Source organism: Vigna umbellata, chromosome 7 (genome assembly GCF_029865625.1).
Source record: "Vigna umbellata cultivar VRB3 chromosome 7, Vumbellata_1.0, whole genome shotgun sequence".
In the NCBI taxonomy this organism is placed as follows: Eukaryota; Viridiplantae; Streptophyta; class Magnoliopsida; order Fabales; family Fabaceae; genus Vigna; species Vigna umbellata.
The window spans coordinates 42867294-42885843 of NC_142171.1; the positions used below are offsets into that span (position 1 = coordinate 42867294).

The 18550-nt window shown below is 34.5% G+C and overlaps 2 protein-coding genes and 1 long non-coding RNA gene across 3 annotated transcripts; 2 read left to right on the forward strand and 1 right to left on the reverse strand.

The window, feature by feature from the left end:
* The first annotated feature begins 2150 nt into the window (after positions 1–2150).
* Positions 2151–2783, forward strand: LOC148196076 (uncharacterized). Its single transcript, XM_088095365.1, has 2 exons — positions 2151–2245; positions 2300–2783. Exons 1-2 carry the CDS (start codon positions 2151–2153, stop codon positions 2781–2783), a joined length of 579 nt encoding a protein of 192 aa, XP_087951491.1.
* A 6316-nt stretch (positions 2784–9099) lies between these two features.
* On the reverse strand, positions 9100–10804 carry LOC148196077 (uncharacterized). Its single transcript, XR_015780594.1, has 3 exons — positions 10624–10804; positions 9826–10054; positions 9100–9728 (listed from the first exon to the last, which is right to left on the reverse strand). It is a non-coding gene; the product is annotated as an uncharacterized LOC148196077 (long non-coding RNA).
* A 1542-nt stretch (positions 10805–12346) lies between these two features.
* Positions 12347–14209, forward strand: LOC148196078 (cytochrome P450 76T24-like). The gene is made up of 2 exons (XM_088094050.1): positions 12347–13385; positions 13454–14209. The coding sequence occupies exons 1-2, from the start codon at positions 12495–12497 to the stop codon at positions 14057–14059; spliced, it is 1497 nt and encodes a 498-aa protein (XP_087950176.1). The 5' UTR covers positions 12347–12494; the 3' UTR covers positions 14060–14209.
* The last annotated feature ends 4341 nt before the right edge of the window (positions 14210–18550 follow it).

An 18550-nucleotide genomic window follows, 5' to 3' on the forward strand; every position in this document is an offset into this window, starting at 1 on the left:
TTGGTCAATTTGGTTAAAGCTCATTTTAGGGGTTGACTTGCTAACCTAAGGTGGAGTGCCCAACAGCTCTCTATTGCATTTTACACTTAAAAAACATATACTATTGTTCCATTGAAGCTCTTGGATGTGAAGAATGCTCCCTTAGGTTTTGCTTTATTTCTTTGTAATTTTTCATTGTTCCTTATTCAAATTTCCTTTGTTGATTAGTAATTTATAGTTTGCGTTCTTGATATTCTTCGTTTCCAAATCCAATTCGATTTTCATTTGCCATTCCAATGTCATTTTACAATTTCAATTCAGTTTCGATTTTTGTTTATTCATAATTCGTTCTACTTTTCATGTGTTTTTTGTTCTCCCATTTTGGCCGAGTTTCGTTTTTTGTTTGTAACAGGTTTTGCTTAAACAATTTGGTTTCCATTTACATTTTATTCTTGTTTCGTTCTCAATTTGGATTATAAATTTTGTTCCAGGTCCTCTGCATTTTCGTTTGAGATTTACTAATGTACATAATTCGTTTTTATTGGTTGCAATTGGTTGTAATGGAAGCTTAAATCTGTTGGGTTGGTAATTATGAAGATTGTGATGTTTCCTTGAGATTATTGGACTATTATTGTGATTATATTCCTAATTGCTCTGTCACATATGAAATATGTTATGTGCGGTTCAATTTGGTTCACGCTGTTGAGATTGTTGATAGGAAGAGCACTGGTTTAGCTGAACCTACAATCTCAGAGCTTCTGGTTTTTAATGATGACAACATAATTAATAACACATATGTTGTTTATGTGTTACATGTTCTATTGCTTACATGCTATATGTTTTAATCAATATGTAAATCTGTTTAAAAGCATTGAGAACATGATTGTGTTGATACATTGCATTTCACTATGCTATATACTTGATTTTATTAGTGAATGCATGTCTGATGTTTTATAGAAGGAAAACCACAAACACTTATGTTGAACTTTTCATTGTGTAGCAAAACAATAGTTTTAAGTCGACTTCATTATGGGGTGAGTCGATTAAAACTCGTGGCTTTGCACAAACTTTTTCAAAGTGTGTTGTGAGTATTTTCAAAGAGAAAGTTTTTCAAAACTTTGTTTAACTGTGTTAAATACTCGATTACATGAAACCTGCATTCGACTAAGTTTGTTACAATTTTGAAATTCTGTTAATGCTTGAGTTAAATGTTACAACGACTATATTTTTGAATATGTTGACCAAACATTTATTGTGATTCGACTACACTAATTGTCCATTCAATTAACTGCATTGACTACTGCTAACTGCTATAACAAAATTGCTATATTCGACTCCATTAGTAGCTTAGTCGATTAAAATGCGTCAAAATTGTGAAAATCTATAAATTGACGAGAATTTGATTTCTGTAAGAACTTTTGTGAATCTAACAGTTTGTGATATATTTTGCAGAAAGTGCATTCTTACAAGAGAAAGAGATCCAAGAAACAAGAAGTGACCGTGGTGATCATTTACTTGTGGATTCTTGAAGAGCAAGTTAACTGCACTTACAGAGGCTACAATCTTGTAAAGATTGGATTGAGGTTTCCCTGTTGTGATTACAGGAAAAAGAGCGTGTTACGTTCTTGACTTTAAGGGTGGCTCAAAGGGTTTGGCATCAAGAGAGGGGATTCTTGTTGCTAGTCTATTTTGTATATGCCTATATTTTGATTAGAGGGTTAGAGATGTGTTTTATATTTTTGACGTGAGGTCGCTATAAAAACCTTGTTGTAAAAACCTTGTTGTAAAAACCTTGATCATTATAGTGCATTGGCTTCCTGTAGTTGGAAGGACACTGGATGTAGGCTTGGCCGAACCAGTATAAAAACTCAGCGTTTGATCTATCTATCCCTGCACTTTTTATTCAGTCGACTTCTTACTGTATTTAATCGATTATATTTCCACTGCATAAACAAATATGTTTCCTTGCGTTTCAGGAAAGCTTATAAAGGCATCCACTTTGCCAAAAAGATTTAAAGAAAACTTTGTTTTTACATTTCACCAATTCACCCCCTCTTGGTGTGAGAAATTAAGCCAATCTATTTTCAAAAATATGCACCAGAGCTGGTTTTCATAAGATATTTGAAAAACAAGTCGATTATCTTTTTCTTTAAACCGACTGATCCTGAGAAATGGCTTTAAATTTTCAAACCTTTGGTGAAGATGCATCCACAAATAGACCACCACTATTTGCTGGAGAAAATTATGCTTTCTGGAAAATTAGGATGTAAATCTTTCTTGAATCCGTGGATAACGGAATTTGGGATGCAACTCTAAACAGTCCATTTGAGCCAACTCATGTTGTAAATGGAAAAACTGTTTTGAAAAACTTTTCTGAGTGGACTCAAGATGAGAATCGAAGAGCTCAATATGATGATAAGGCTAGAAATGTTATTGCTTCTACACTAACCATGGATGGATTTTTCAAGATATCACAATGCAAGACTGCCAAAGAAATGTGGGAGGTTCTTGAAGTGACACATGAAGGAACGAATGAAGTGAAAAGGGCCAGAAAGAATTCTCTCATACAAGAATATGAGTTATTCAGAATGAAGGCTAGTGAGACGATCTACGAGGTACATAAACAATTCACACACAGAGTCAATCACCTCATGGCTCTCAGGAAAGTGTTTGAGAAAGAAGAAATCAACATAAAGATCTTGAAAAGCCTCAATAGAAACTGGAAACTAAAAGTCACTACTATATCTGAATCAAGAGATCTTACAAGCATGAATATGGCAACCCTGTTTGGCAAGCTAAGATAACATGAATTGGAGCTTGGAAGGCTAAAGGAGGAAGAAGAAATTGAAGAGAAGAAATCTATTGCTCTAAAAGCCGCAAGCAAGAAAGCTACAAAAATTCATGAATCTGAAACTGATTCAGATGCAGATATACAAGAAAAAGAAATGATGAATATGATGGTAAGAAAATTTGGCAGATTCAGGAAAAATAAAAGTACTGCAACTAACAATGCAAGTTTCTCAAGAGAAGGAAAGAAGAATTCAAGAAGCAACGCTGTTCAATGTTAGGAATGTGGAAAGAATGGTCATATCAAGCCTGACTGTCCAGACTTGAAGAACAAGCAGAAAGAATTCTCCAAGTATCATTAGGATAAGAACAGGAAACAAAGGAAAGCTTATATTGCATGGGAAAACAATGATGAAGATTGTTTTTACATTTCAGCAATTCACGCCCCTCTTGGTGTGAGAAATTAAGCCATTCTATTTTCAATAGGGAACAATAATGTTTACGGGTTCATTGATCCCCAAGGCACTCACAAAGGAAATAAATTTGATGACATCCAAACATATCTCACCCACAGTTTTGGAAGGGGAAATGAGATATATTTTGTCCCTTATATATCTGGGTAAGTGAAGTTTGATAACTTCAAAGTTCAATATGTGATTTTAGTATATAACACTTAAGTTATTATTAATTTCAATCACCATTGACAACTACTTGTTGTTTCTATACCGAAGAACACTGTTATGTCTGCTCATTGCACAAGTCCCCTCCCAATCATCTCAGACAAGTAGTAGATTGGTAAGAACCTCAATGTTTGGACTTTATTTGTTTTATAAATGTATGCTAAAGCCATTTTTTAATAGTTCCCTTGCAGCACATATGATGTTGTCCATGAGATCAACTGCTAAGACTAAAAAGCTTGCATGGTTGGCTCTCAAGGCTTGACATTTTGGTCCATATTTTCTTATAATTGTTTTGTTCTGATGATCTTCATTAACTTTTATAACTATGATGATATATTGTAGTGTAATAAACAAAGTGGGTCATATGAGTGCGGATACTACGTAATGTATTGGATTGCACACAATATTCGTGCCCATATTAAAAGTGGTTGAAAAACGATAATATTTGGATTTCATGAATTTTGTTTTTCTCCATCATTTAGAATTCATATACACTAATTAAAATCATGTGTCTTATGCAAAGATTCAAGTCTCCTAATCCAATTCCTAAGAAGTCCCTTACTTTCCTAAGGAAGACATTTGCTAAACATCTAATCAGATTATACAATAGTGCGTAGTTATTAGCATTTAAAATACATTAGCACATATTAGTTGAGTTGATTTATAGTTATTATAGACTTTAAACATTATGTGCTGTAAATATTGACTATTGTGTTGAATCTATGTTGTAAATATTATGTTTTATATGCAAGTCTGTTTTTGTGATAGTGGATGTCATAAAAATAGACATGCTATTAAAAACAATGGCAGAGTATAGGTCTCGGATGTGGCAAAAACCGAGGTATAAAGCAATCTACAACCTCAGTTTTTGTTTGAACTGTTGCCATAAACCCACCTTATTATCTTGATTGAAGCAAGGTCAAAACCCCTCCCCTTTTTTCTTCTTCTTCTTTACTACTTCAGTCACTGGGGAACCAAAGAAGAAACCTTTAGTCTATTGCCTCAATTGGAACCGAAGCCAAAAGTCCACTATCTTTAACCTCGTTAATATATACCTCGGTTCGAAAACTGCTGCATATTGTCAAAAACAACCGTTTTCGTTTTCCTTCAGTACACTAGGGATGGGTGATTAAGACTGTAAACATTTGGCAGTAGATCAGAAATTGAGGGTGATCAAGTTAGCTGGGTGACGATTCAAAGAGTGAATAAGATGATGTGAAGAGATATCCAGCATGTATCAGATTAAGACCTAAGGCTATATTTAGTTTTTGGAAGAACTTACAATAGTAGTAGAGGATATATGGAAGGTGAGTTCAGTTTAGGTAGATACAATTTTAGTGGATCAGACGAAAATAATCATTCAAGTTTTAAGTTGAGGTTGAGTAGTTGTCTTCATCAAAAGGGCTAGACCAATCTACACTATTAACACTATAGTATTTAACGTAGAGGCAATGTTTTCAATCAATCAAGTTGTTAGGAGTAGTATCTCGGTCAAGCTAGATGGGTATGATAAGAGTAAACTTGGAGAGCATACTTTTCTTTTTACTTGATGAGTGAATTTTCGAGGACAAAAAATTTTCTTGTGGGAGAAAATGTAAAGACCTAGAAAATGGTATTTGGAAGTGGTAGTAGTTTAAAAATATTGAGACTCGATTATTTTAATATTAAACGATTTTAATATAAATAGTTTCATTATAAACAAGTTTCATTATTTTAAAACATATAATCTCTTAGAAACCACTTTTCTAGAGTTATCTAACTTCTTTTAGGATTTCTTCTCCTGCGTTCATCTATTTGAAGATCAAAGACTTCCTAAGTGATCACAACAGCGAGATATTCAAGTCTACCTGATCAATTTCTCCAAAAGAGTAAGTTAGTTTCTACTCTTTTTCTTTTGTCTGTTTGTTTTCCTTTGCATGTGAACCGTAGTGTTTTTGAATGTGTCATCTGAGTCTTCTATAAGACTCTTTTGTTGATCAGTGGTTCTAATGATATCCCCTGATCTTGTTTTTGTGAGTTGTAGGTGCATATAGAGTTCCTTGAGCTGGTGGAGTCATCTTAGCTCTTATAGAAAAGATGGGTCCTCTGTAAGGTAAGAGAAGCTAATTTCAAAGTTTTGTTGTTGTTAATGTTTTGTTAACTTATGTTGTATGCTTGATTTTATTATAAATTTATAAATTGGTATGTGAAGTTACTGATGTGAATTATGTTGAATGTGTATTTGTTTGGTTCTAGAGTTTGTGGAATAACATGTTAAATTTTGTGGTAATTGCTTGTTGAATTATTTTAAGGTTAGTGGTACAAGTCTGTGCAAATTAGGACTTGGTTAACTTTTGGTCTTGCTTGGTTTTGGTCTAAAAGTGAGGGTTTGGCAGGTGAATTTTTGTAGGGAGTGTTGTTTGAGTGAATTGAATTTTTAGAGGTCTTTGTTAGTGGTATTTAGGACTTACGTAGCTTCTTAGTTCACTAAAATGTGGTATGTGATATATGAAATAAGCATGTATGAGTTTGAGTTGTTAATTTGTTTTATTGGACCTTGTTCCTGGACAATTGGGCACATTGGTATTCCATTTTAGTTATAAAATGTTTATGAAACAATTCTAGTGTTTAGAATATCAATTTGGTCAATTGGATAGGTCTTGAGTGCAAGAGAATAAGTTTTGGAGTGTGTTGTCTTTTGGTATGGCGCTCAATGGTAGCCCAATGATGTTCAACGACAAGGATGTGCCACTTAGTGCTAGGATCCTTTTCCAAGCTTTTTGTTTTGCAATTCTTCTTGATTTTACGGTTTTTCAATATTTGTTTTAGGTTTTCTTTTAAGATTTCTATACGTTAAGAAGTTTTTTTTTTTGTTTAGATTGTCTTACACAATATAAGTTTTAGAGTGTATTGTCTTCTGGTATAGCGCTTAGCGGTAGCCCAACGACGCTCAAGCGCTAGATTTGCGAAAGGCTTGGCACTCAATGACACAAAGGTGGCACTCAAGCGCCAACTTTGCGAGAAGAATGACGCTCAACAACAAGGATGTGTCACTCAGTGCCAAGAGCCTTTGCCAAACTTTTGTTTTGCAATTCTTCTTACTTTTACTGTTTTTCAATATTTGTTTTTTTATACGGGGAGCCGTGTATAGGTGAACTCATCTCTCACATACATGTTTGTTTATTAAAAACAAAATAAATGTTTTATAGTTTCTTGCACAACAAATGACAAAACAATTGCTTGATTATGTCTGTGTTTATGCTTGAAATGATTGTTATATGCATTCATTGATTTGTAATGAATCATTGAAATAATCGATTACACTGTTTACATAATCTGTTATATTTCATCAGATTTCAGCATATGCATAATATGGGCAAAACAATTATGTTTTAACCGATTACATTAATTGTATAATCGATTAAAACATGTTGCTATGCCAGTACATGTTTGTTGAGTGCATTGAAGTGTTTAGAATGGAAAATGTTTTCAAATTTGCTTAAGTATGGAACTTAACCGATTACATTATTTTCCTAATCGTTAAAATGCATTACTTGTGAAAATCATTTTCTTGAAAAGCCATAACTGTCAATAACAGTCACATTTTGAATATTGTTGGCCTGTTTGATTTGTATAATCGATTGCATGCGTTTTTAATATGTTAAATTTGATACAGATGTAAAACTGTTAAAGCAGAAGGAAAATCTTAACAGATTACATTATGTGCTTAATCGATTAAACTACGTCAAATATTGAAAATCTATAAATAGACGCATTGTTCTCTGCTTCAACATGATTTTATGATCTTACAATTTCATAACTAACTTGTGTATTCAGAATTATTTGCAGGAGCGTATTAGAATTCTTGGAGAATCAAAATCAATCATTTGGAAGGAAATTCATAAATATTCTTGCAAGAACATTGTGCTTACACATTGTTGATCAAATCTGCATATCTAGTATGTTATGTATAGATCAGTATTCATCTGCAATCAAGAAGATTGTGCTTCCTTGTTGCTATGAGCCAAGAATAGAACCTTGTATGTTCTAGTTCTTAGAGTTGAGATTGCTTTCTAGGTTGAGACCGTGAGGTGTTCACGTCTTGTGCTATAAGGGATATTGAGTTGGTAAAGGAGAGTGCATTTGAGAGAGAAGTTCTTTGTATTCTTGCTTGTATAACTCTATCATTATAGTGGTTCCCTTCAACTCAGGTTGATTGAAGGAACACTAGATGTAGGCTTGGCTGAACCAGTATAAATACGTGTGTTGATCTTGCTATCCCTTCTCTTTTAATAGTGTTCATATACTTGTTTTATTGCATTCCAAGAAAACTTCAAAGATTTCAAAAAGCTTTTAAAAGAACAAATTTTTTATAGGAATAACCAATTCACCCCTCCCCCCTTGGTTGAGATTATTGGCTTAACTTTTTCTACAGTTTTAGGTTTTCTTTTAAGCTTTCTATAGAAGTTATTTTTTTAGATTGTTTTATCATAGATTCATCAAATGAGGGTAGATATTATATATGTTGATGATTGATGAATATGGGGGTACATATGATACTACTTTAAGTAAGATATGAAGAGTTGTAATGAATTTTGGTTGTTGGTATGATATTGATGCTTGGTGTAATTCCATGGACCTCATGGTGAGGCTCCATTGTGGTATTCTGTAGTTATATGTTTGACATAATTCATTGGTTCTCCTGATTAAATTTTAAGGTGGCGTTTAGTAGTGTGATGTATTGATGTAAGGACTCAGTCTTGGAAGTTATCTTGACGCTCCAATAATCACTCCATCTCAGGTAGAGAAGGGGATTATGTGGTGAGGAGTAGTAGGAGGTCATACTCTATGGTTTCATTCTTTTGCCACAAGTGGTAAACAAACTAATCTTGTGTGGTAGCTTGGGAGACAATTATTCTACAACAACAAATGTACAACTTGTCATAGTCTGACATCAATACATATATTTGGATGGTCAAGTCTTTGTATATATGGTTGCGCTTGTCTTGTGATTGAATGATATAATTTGTATATATGTCAAATGTTAAATTTTCATTTGTATGTTTTATTATTTGGTACTTTAGCTTACCCTTTGGTCTTTGTCTATTTGTGTGTTCTTGTTTCATCTTTTGTAATGATTACCTAAATAGTATTACCTTAAGAGATGTCTCTGGTGAGTAGGGACTAGGAAGAGGTAGAGCTAAGACGTAGAGTTTGGTTTCAAGTTTTATTCATTTTTCAAAATTCCTATTACACTTTTGGTTCAGTGTAATATCTTATAGTCGTGTATGATCTTGTATATCTTTTGGTATTATAAGTTATATATAGATATATGTAATAACATCTTATAGAGTTTTTTTGAGTTGACTGTTTTGTAATATTAATTGTGTGAATACTATCAAAATTGAAACGTTACAATATGCCCAAAAAAACAACTATAAAAAAATAAAAGTAAAGCGAACACTAGTGCAGTCAGGGACAACGACAGCGGTTATTTTCGTCCATAGGCAGCGGTTCCTGAACCGAGGCATATAAAGACGAGGCAAAAAGTCTACAACCAAGGCAAAAAGTTATAGGATTTTACCTCGGTTTAAAGGAAACCGATGTAGATTTTTTTTTGGAAGGACTTTACGCCTCGGTTCCTTTTGAACCGAGCCAGTATCTCATGCATAAAGGTAACTTTGTCCATGCCCTGAATCCAGAATTAAAATAATAAAGCAAAGATCATGTCAGAGTTCCAATTTTCCACCGCTCACGGTACAAATTAATACAATCCATACTAAAAAGAAAATAAAAGAAAATAATAAAGCAAAGATCGTGTCAGAGTTCCAATTTTCCACCGCTCGCAGTACAAATTAATACAATGGGCCAAAAGCATATGAGAATTACAGCACAAATTTAATAAGCATGGGGTAACACAATTTGGAACTCTTAATCTACTGATGTAAAATAACATAAAAGCCTAACACAATATCTTCTGATCATATTTTTCTAAACATGATCGTCTTAGTACTTCTCTGATAAAAAAAATGTGAAGAAGATTATGTTTCTACTTTTTGTTTTTGTTTACAGTGTATATGATAAGGTATAAATTATCTTCTGGATACTAATTGATTTCTAGCTAATCATTTTATTTGAGCAGATTTCATGTCCCACTTTTAGCTTTTCCATGGTGATTGGTTCAGTGCCATTGTTGAACACAAAAAGATGAGCTTGCTTTAACACTACAAGTTGTGCATAAACTCGAGACAATATGATTGTCTTTCCTCCTGCTCCAAAACTTTCCACTACTAAGTGATTAATCTGTCATTTAGTAAACATAATCAAAAACACTAATCAGTTCTAATAAATGTTACATGCAAAAAACCAAATAGAGTAATTGTTACATATTTGCACATACCAAACTCCTAAGAGAAATTTTCTTATCCTTTATCAAATCCAAGTCCACAAAGCCACCAAATGTCGGCTTATAAAAATCACCCTTTAAAGACGCCTTCATCTGTATAACATAATGAAAGAAAAAGTGAACTTGGGATTAGAAAATTCATACAGTATTTTAAGACGCCTCCTTTGTAAAGTGGTTCAAGTGTTGTTTTAGTGAGATATTTGCATGCTTGCAGCTTTAACACCTTCATGAAAGAGGAGAAAAAAAAGTAGCAGTATCAGCAAATGAAGATAATAAAAACAATAACACTAATATAAAATGCCAAATTATCAATAATGAAACGAAAGGGAAATGACAGATTGGAATTATGGAAATAAGATACCATGATAACAGTACACATTACTGATTATAAAAAAAAGGTATGATTGTTCTAAACCCATCTCATTAGCAATATTCGTGATTAAAAGAATGTACAAGAATAAGAAACCATGCTATGGTAACTCTAACCTTTAGCTGTAAACAAGAATAAAAAAGGTTGCAAGTTCACCAAGAAAGTGTATGATAAGTCAAGAACAATCAAATTTGGAAGACAAAATAAAGATCGAAGACCGTCTGAACCAATTGATGGGCATGACATCAGTATCAATGACTCAATCAGTGGGCATGAGACAGTTGTAGCAGATAAGCAATCATCAGTTAGTTGGCTAGAATTCCAAACAGTAAAAAGTCAATCAGCATTGCAGAAGAAAGAGTCTAGAGATGTTCAGAGAAAATGTTTTAGAAAGGATAAATAGGAAAATAATGTATAGATACCTGCAAAAGGAAGCATCGAGAGATGTTAAGAGTGGACAATTAATGAATGCTTCAGATAGTACACCACATCCTTTCAACTCAAGTGAAACCATATAAGGTGCTTCAATGCTGAGTGTACTCAATTTTGGACATATTCCTAAATTGAGAGATGAAAGACCAACCTGATAAGTGAGGCATGAAAAGAAAATACTTAGCCTACAGCTTATGTAAATCAGATTAACAAAAGTTCATCACATGCAAAACAAATGCTTTCTACGGGGGAGCAAAACCTAGATATCTTACAAGCTTTATAGCTTGAAGAACACAGTCAGGAAAACAAACAAGCAGAAAACTTCATATTTTGTAGTTCATATCAATCTTCAGTAGTCGTGATTATTGATTTAGGAGTATGTCAAATATTCAAGCATGCATTATGGTCATACTGACAAAAAAATATCCCTAATTCCAATTCCATAAACAAAATCAAATCGCACAAATCCACAAACGCAGCACCAGAGCAACAAAACTCCAATCCTTCACCACAATGTCATCGAAATTAATCGACTAAATCAAGCAACCAAAACAGTGAATCAAAGAGGTATCCGCCATCAAAATCCGAATAATCGAAAACAGTAATAAGAAATAACAACAGCAGCAAAGAAAGCAGTCCCAACAGAAAATGACAAATCGAAGTTTGTAGAAAGAGTAATTGAATGGAAAAGAAAATAGACATTTCCTGGCCAGCGGTGTCCCAAATCTGAGCCTTGATGACCTTGGAATCGATATTCAAACTCTTGGTGGCGAACTCAACTCCTATGGTAGACTTGGACTCCAAATTGAACTCGTTCGCGTGAAGCGCGAGAGAAGGTTGGACTTCCCTACGCCGGAATCGCCGATCAGAACCAGCTTGAAAAGGTAATCGTGGATTAGAACCCTAGGAGTTGTTATCGAGAAGCTGCTTCACTCCCAACAGCACAAACAACTTACCGTGGCTGCCACAACCACAACAGAGGTGCGACGACAGAGGCAGAGGTGCTACGAGTGAGGCGGAAGCGGAGGCGATTGCACGGCGACGAAGATGTTGGCAGCAGCGACGAGGCAGAGGGGAGAGGCGGCAACAATAGCCTGTGAGGAAGACGAAGCAGCAATGGCCTCAAGGAAGATGAAGAACGACTCTTGCATAAGGAAGAAGAAGGAGAACGCAAGAAAGAAGAAGAACGCGAGGCTGCGAAGAAGAGAATGAATAACGTAGGTTAAAATTTCTTAAGTTAACCAAGTGATACTACCTCGGTTATCAGCGCCCCGATGCCTAAGGTACTCAGAGAAAAATAAAAAAAAAAGTAAATGACAATTAATTCAAACGTTTATGCCTCGGTTAACATTATAACCGAAGCCTGTGAATCTTTTGACACCAGCTCCCAAGGACCCGAGGTAATAGTGATTTTTTAAACTGTTCAAAAAAGTAGATTTGAGGCCTTTATGTCTCGTCTCTCTCTCAACCGAGGCAATAGACATTTCCAGAAAAGGTGTGTTAGACAAAAGGTCCGACTTGCATAAAATAATGGTAATTATGCTTCGGTTTATTTTATAATCGAGGTAAAAGACCCTTTCTGCTTCGGGTGTCCTGGAACCGAGGCATAAACATTCGTTTTTATTACATTTATGCCACCGCATTTTTATATGCTTCGGTTTTGATAAAATCGAAACCTATATGGCGCGTTAAAAAGCAGATTTTTTACTAGTGGAATTCTGAACAATAATACTTTTTGTCAAGTAGCACGCACGTTTTTCACATGTATTTCACTATATACTCTGTTAGGTGAAGTTAAGCTTTGAATACCTCTCAGTGTCTCAAGAATCAATCTCTCAGTGCACACAAGAGAAGCAAAACAATGGAGTACCTTCTTCCACTTCTTCAAATCACTATAGTGTGTGTAACCATTCATGTACTCATCTCAACCTTCAAACCGATGAAAACCTCAAAATACCCTCCAGGGCCTCACCCTTTTCCCATCATAGGAAACATCTTGGAGCTTGGAAATCAGCCTCACCAAGCACTTACCAAACTTTCTCAAATTTATGGTCCTATTATGAGTCTCAAGCTTGGCAGTATTACCACCATAGTCATTTCCTCTCCACATGTTGCCAGAGAAGTACTGCAAAAAAAAGATCAAATTTTTTCCAACAGGACAACCCCAGATGCGGTTCGAGCTCTTGATCATCACACACTTTCAGTGGTGTGGACTCCACCTTCAGCACCGTGGAGGGCCCTTAGGAGAGTTTGTGCCACCAAAGTGTTCTCTTCCCAGCAGCTTCAGTTCACACAAGTTTGTCGACAAAGGAAGGTGCAAGAATTGATGGATTATGTCAAGGAAAGATGTCAGAAAGGTGAAGCCGTGGATATTGGTGAGACTTCCTTCACAACTGTGCTTAATTCCATATCAAACACTTTCTTCTCAATGGATTTAGCTCATTACGCTTCTGACAAGTCTCAAGAGTTCAAGGACATCATTTGGGGCATCATGGAAGAAGCTGGAAGGCCTAATGTTGTTGACTTTTTTCCAATCTTTCGCATGCTTGATCCACAGGGTGCTCGGAGAAGAATGAATGGTTACTTTGAAAAGTTAATTGCGTTTTTTGATGGACTCGTAGAAGAAAGATTGCGTTTAAGGGCATTAGAAAATGAAGCCAAGGCATGCAAGGACGTGTTGGATTCTGTGTTGGAACTCATGCTTGATGACAATTCACAAGTGACTCGCACTCATGTTCTGCATTTGTTTCTGGTGAGTGTGCGTGTGTGTAAAATTTTTATGTGATATATATTATTTTACTAATTGGCCACATATGTCAGGATTTATTTGTTGCTGGAATAGACACAACATCAGGCTCGATAGAATGGGCGATGGCTGAGTTGCTACGTAACCCAGAAAAGCTAGAAAAAGTGAGGGAAGAGCTTCACCAAGTCCTTGTCAAAGGTGAGCAACTAGAAGAATCACATATCTCAAAGCTTCCTTACCTACAAGCAGTGGTGAAGGAAAGTTTCCGCTTGCATCCACCTGCCCCAATGTTAGTGCCACACAAGCCAGAAGTTGATGTTGAACTATGTGACTTCATGGTACCTAAAAGTTCCCAAATTCTGGTTAATGTATGGGCCATGGGAAGAGATACAAGTATTTGGACAAACCCAGATGAATTCAGACCTGAAAGATTCTTGGAAAGTGACCTTGATTTTAAGGGTCAAGATTTTGAACTAATACCCTTTGGAGCAGGAAGAAGGATCTGTCCTGGATTGCCATTGGCTTCCAGAACTGTGCATATTGTATTGGCCTCTCTTCTATGCAACTATAATTGGAAGCTGAAAGATGGACAAAAGCTACAAGACATGGATATATCTGAGAAATATGGGATTACCTTGCATAAGGCACAACCTCTCCTAGTCATTCCAATCCAAGCGTAATATCTAGGAAGATTATATGTGTGGTGAAAATACTCTTGAAACCCTCTTTAGCATGCAGATGAATTAAAATAAGTGAATGAGTAGTAAAACGTTGTTTAAATTTATTATTTAAATTTTCGAGTTTGAATTTATTCAAAATTTTTATGATTAGATTATTCATATTAGATATATCAACTAAAATCTACTTGTAAATAATTTTCACATTAAAATTGAATTATGATTTATTTTTAATAAGTTAAAAGTTGATGATTAATATTAAATTAAATATTTTAAAAAACATTTAATTAAATATCTAATTAAATAATATTTTTAGTGGGTATATTTTTAGAAAAAGAAATTTCATATTAGAAAAAGTAACCATAACTTAGACCCTCTTTAAAAAAAATAACAGTGATCAATAAATAATTAAGAAAATACTGCACTGAAAAATTATGGTTATAAATACTGCACTGAAAAATTAATAACAGTAATCAATAAATAATTAAGAAAATAATCAAATTCATAATTTCTTGAAATTGAATTTTTAACATGAAAAATAATCTTATATTTTTTTCTTAAATTAAAAAATATATAAAATCTAATGATATAAAGAATTTGAGTCTTGAATAACTAAATTATGAATTTGTGAAAAGTAAATAGGTTTGAAAATTAAAGTAGACATAAGTTTATTTAGTGCGGCTAAACTCACTTTAACCATGATCCTAACTCACTTGACAAGGGACTTTGGGGATTGGGACTGTTTTTGGCCTCTACTTGAGTGACTTCCTAAAATGGGACTTTTGAAAGAATGGGTTAGGGTTAACCTATGGGTCATGGGTCAAGTTGACACCTCTAGTAATATGTTGCTTGGTAGATGGGCTTATCAGCACATTAAAGATGCCTCAGCAGGTGTTGGATGGTAAAAATCTATTTACCATAATGCTATACCCTTTTCTAGATCTTTCCATGTTGTGAAGGTTGATCTTTAGCAAGCTACCAACTAATGATATTTTGAGAAAGCAAGGGCTTTTATGATTCATCTTTTTTAGAATGTTGCGTGGCGAGTAGAATTTGGTCTTGGTTACTTGATCTACTAATGATTCCAATTCTTATTCACTCCTTGGATAATGTTTGGAAAATCTTTCACTTGGAATGGATTAGTAGGAATGAGATCATAATTGATAACAACAAGATGAACTATCTTGGCATTAAAAGTAGCACTTTTTTTCCTTTGTCAACATAGCTGGAACTTGTTGCTCTCATTCCAAGCATAATAATATACATGAGCTCTCTTTTGAAAATAATTTTCTATTGGAGCTAATTCCAAAAGTCAATTAAAGTTACTCAAGTACATTGGCAATTTCTTCCTATTGAATATGTATGCTCAAACAAAAGAAGCATATAATGTAAGTATTTGATAAAAGGCTCAAGAGAAAAGTATTATTGAGAATGAAGTTAAGCAATGTATGTTACTATGGAAGCAAAAATAGAGAAATATATACAAGGAAGGAAAACTAAAAACAGTTACAATAGAAGAAGAGATTTGTTTAGATCTTTATCACCCTCCCTCAAGATGAACATGGATATTATGCATGTTTAGCTTGGATACAATAGTGTTAAAAGGAGAAGGATAAAAAGACTTGGTGAAAAAGTCAACAACTTGATTGGCAGAAGACACATGAAGAATGAGACCATCTTGAAGCTTTTGTCTAGTAATGTGGCAGTCTATGTCTATATGTTTGGTTGTCTCATGAAAGGTGGGATTCTTGGCAATGTGGATAGCATAATTGTTATCACAATAGATTGAATAAGGAGTCGGGCACGATATATGTAAATCTTTTAAAAGATATTGTAGTCATTGCAGTTCACAAGTTAGAGAAGCTAAGGACTTGTATTCGGCTTACAAGAGGATTTGGAGACGGTGGTTTGTTTCTTTTGTTAGAAATGATGAGCTTTGTTTCTCAACACCAAGAGAGGGGGGGGGGGGGTGAATTGGTGTTTTATAAAAATACTCGCTTTTCAGATCTTTTTCGCAAATAGGATGAATCTTTAAACTTTTCCTGAACAGCAAGTAATGTGTATGCAATATAACAGTATGCATATTCGAATGATGACAGTATGTAATCGGTTAATGTAGAGAGATAGGGAGAAGAAAAATCAAACTCTGAGTTTTATACTGGTTCGGCCTCAATGCTTACGTCTAGTTTCCTTTCAATCAACCTGAGATTGAAAGCCAATTTGCACTATAGAGATCTGAGTTTTTACAACAAGGGCTTTACAGCGACTATACTGTCAAAATGTAATCACCTCTCTAACTCACTAATCTAATATAGCCAAATACAAAAACCCTGCAGCAAGAACAATCCTCTCCTGCAATCACCCCTTTGAGAACCCTTTCAAAGTACAAGAACTCCTCGTTCTTCTTCCTAGCAACACGCACAGGAACAACAAAACACAGATTACGAAACTTCTCCTAATTACACAATAAGCTCCTCAGTTGTACAGAAAGATCAGATTCTTCAAATCAGTCAAGCTTGTCTCTAAAGAAATCTTCAAGAATAGTGCACCACTTCAATTTCTTGTTTCTTGGAGCGTTTGATCACCTCTGTAAAACTTTTTAGCACAATCTAAATCAGATATGAAAATTTTAATCTCAATTGTCTTACAGAAATCCAATCAATGCGTCTATATATAGCTTTAGTCAATTCAGACGCAATTTAATCGATTACTCTCTTAATATAATCGGTTACATTAAATACTTGTAACAGATTTATAACCAATTAAGCTCCTTAACTGAATACGCAATTAATGTGAGCATTAAATAGTGTGATGTTTGGCTTTCTTCCCTTGAACAATTCGTAGGGAGTTAGTTTCAGCATTGATCTGATCACTGTTTTGTTCAGTACATAGCATGTTGTGCTTACAGCATCCGCTCAGAAGTATTTTGGTAAGTCTCTCTCATTGAGCATAGTTCTTGCCAGCTCTTCCAATGCTCTATTCTTCCTTTCCATGACTCTATTCTGTTGAGCGGTCCTTGGTGCAGAAAAATTATGAGAGATTCCCATTTTCGCACAGTAGTCATCAAACATTTCGTTCTAGAATTCTTTGCCATGATCACTCCTTATGGATTTTATTCTGAGTTCCTTTTCATTTTGTATTACAGCAGCAAATTTCTTAACACCCTGAAAGTTTCACTTTTGGCAGAAATAAAGAAAGTTCAGGTATAACGAGAGTAGTCATCAACGATCACCAAACCATACAAATTACCACCGAGACTCCTGACTCTAGAGGGACCAAACAAGTCCATATGCAATAATTCAAGAGGTGTGGTAGTAGACATTTCTCTTTTAATTTTAAAAGACATTCTTGTTTGTTTGCCTTTTGTATAGACGTCACATAATCTTTCAGAAGCATAACGAATGTTTGGAAGACCAATAAAAAGATCTTTAGACACAAGTTTTTTTAACTGGCCCATATTAATGTGAGCTAATCTTTTGTTCCATAACCATGCACATCTTCTTTAGACATAAGACATACAACAGACTTGAATGATGTTTTTCTAAGGTCAATTATATATATATATATATATATATATATATATATATATAGTTGTATCTCTTTCCTATTAATAACAATTCATCTGTTGAACCATTGCTTATCAGACAGTACTTTGGTTCAAACGTTATTTTCAGACCTTTATCACACAATTGGCTAATACTAAGCAGATTATGTTTCAAACCTTCAACAAGCAGTACATTATCAACTTCATATGTAGAAGGTGTTTGAATTTTACCAATATCGATGATTTTACCCTTATTACTATCACCATAAGTGACATGACCAATAGTCATGTGAGAGATGCTTATGAATTTTGTTGGATCTCTTGTCATGTGCCTTGAACATCTGTTATCCAGATACCACATGGATCCCTTTGCTTCTTGTTCTAAACACGCTTTCGTTGTGTCAGACTTGGCCATCATGATGAGATCAGTCCTTGATCTTCTTTTTATCATCATTTTGATGCTCGTCAGCTTTCTTCTTGCTGAGCAATCTAGTAAATCTTTCAGCTTGCAAGTTTAACCTTTCAACTCTAGGTTCTAGTCTATTTACACCATCTTTCCTGGTTCGCAATAAACCTGCTTCAAAAGACTAAAAAAAACCATTAGTGATTGAATTGCACTTATCATTACAAGTAACATGCACACACTCAAAAACAAATTCACTCTTCCTCAGTGTTTGAGAAACAAACGCCATCTCAGGATCGAACAACCGATTCGATAAAAAGGTCAATCGATTTGTTTTTCAAAAAAATTTCGAAAACCAGCTCTGGTGCCAATTGTTAGAAATAATGAGCTTTGTTTCTCAACACCAAGAGGGAGGGTGAATTGGTGTTTTATAAAAATACTCGCTTTTCAAATCTTTTTCGCAAATAGAAAGAATCTTTAAACCTTTCTTGAACAAAAAGAAATGTGTATGCAATATAATAGTATGCGTATTTGAATGATGACGGTA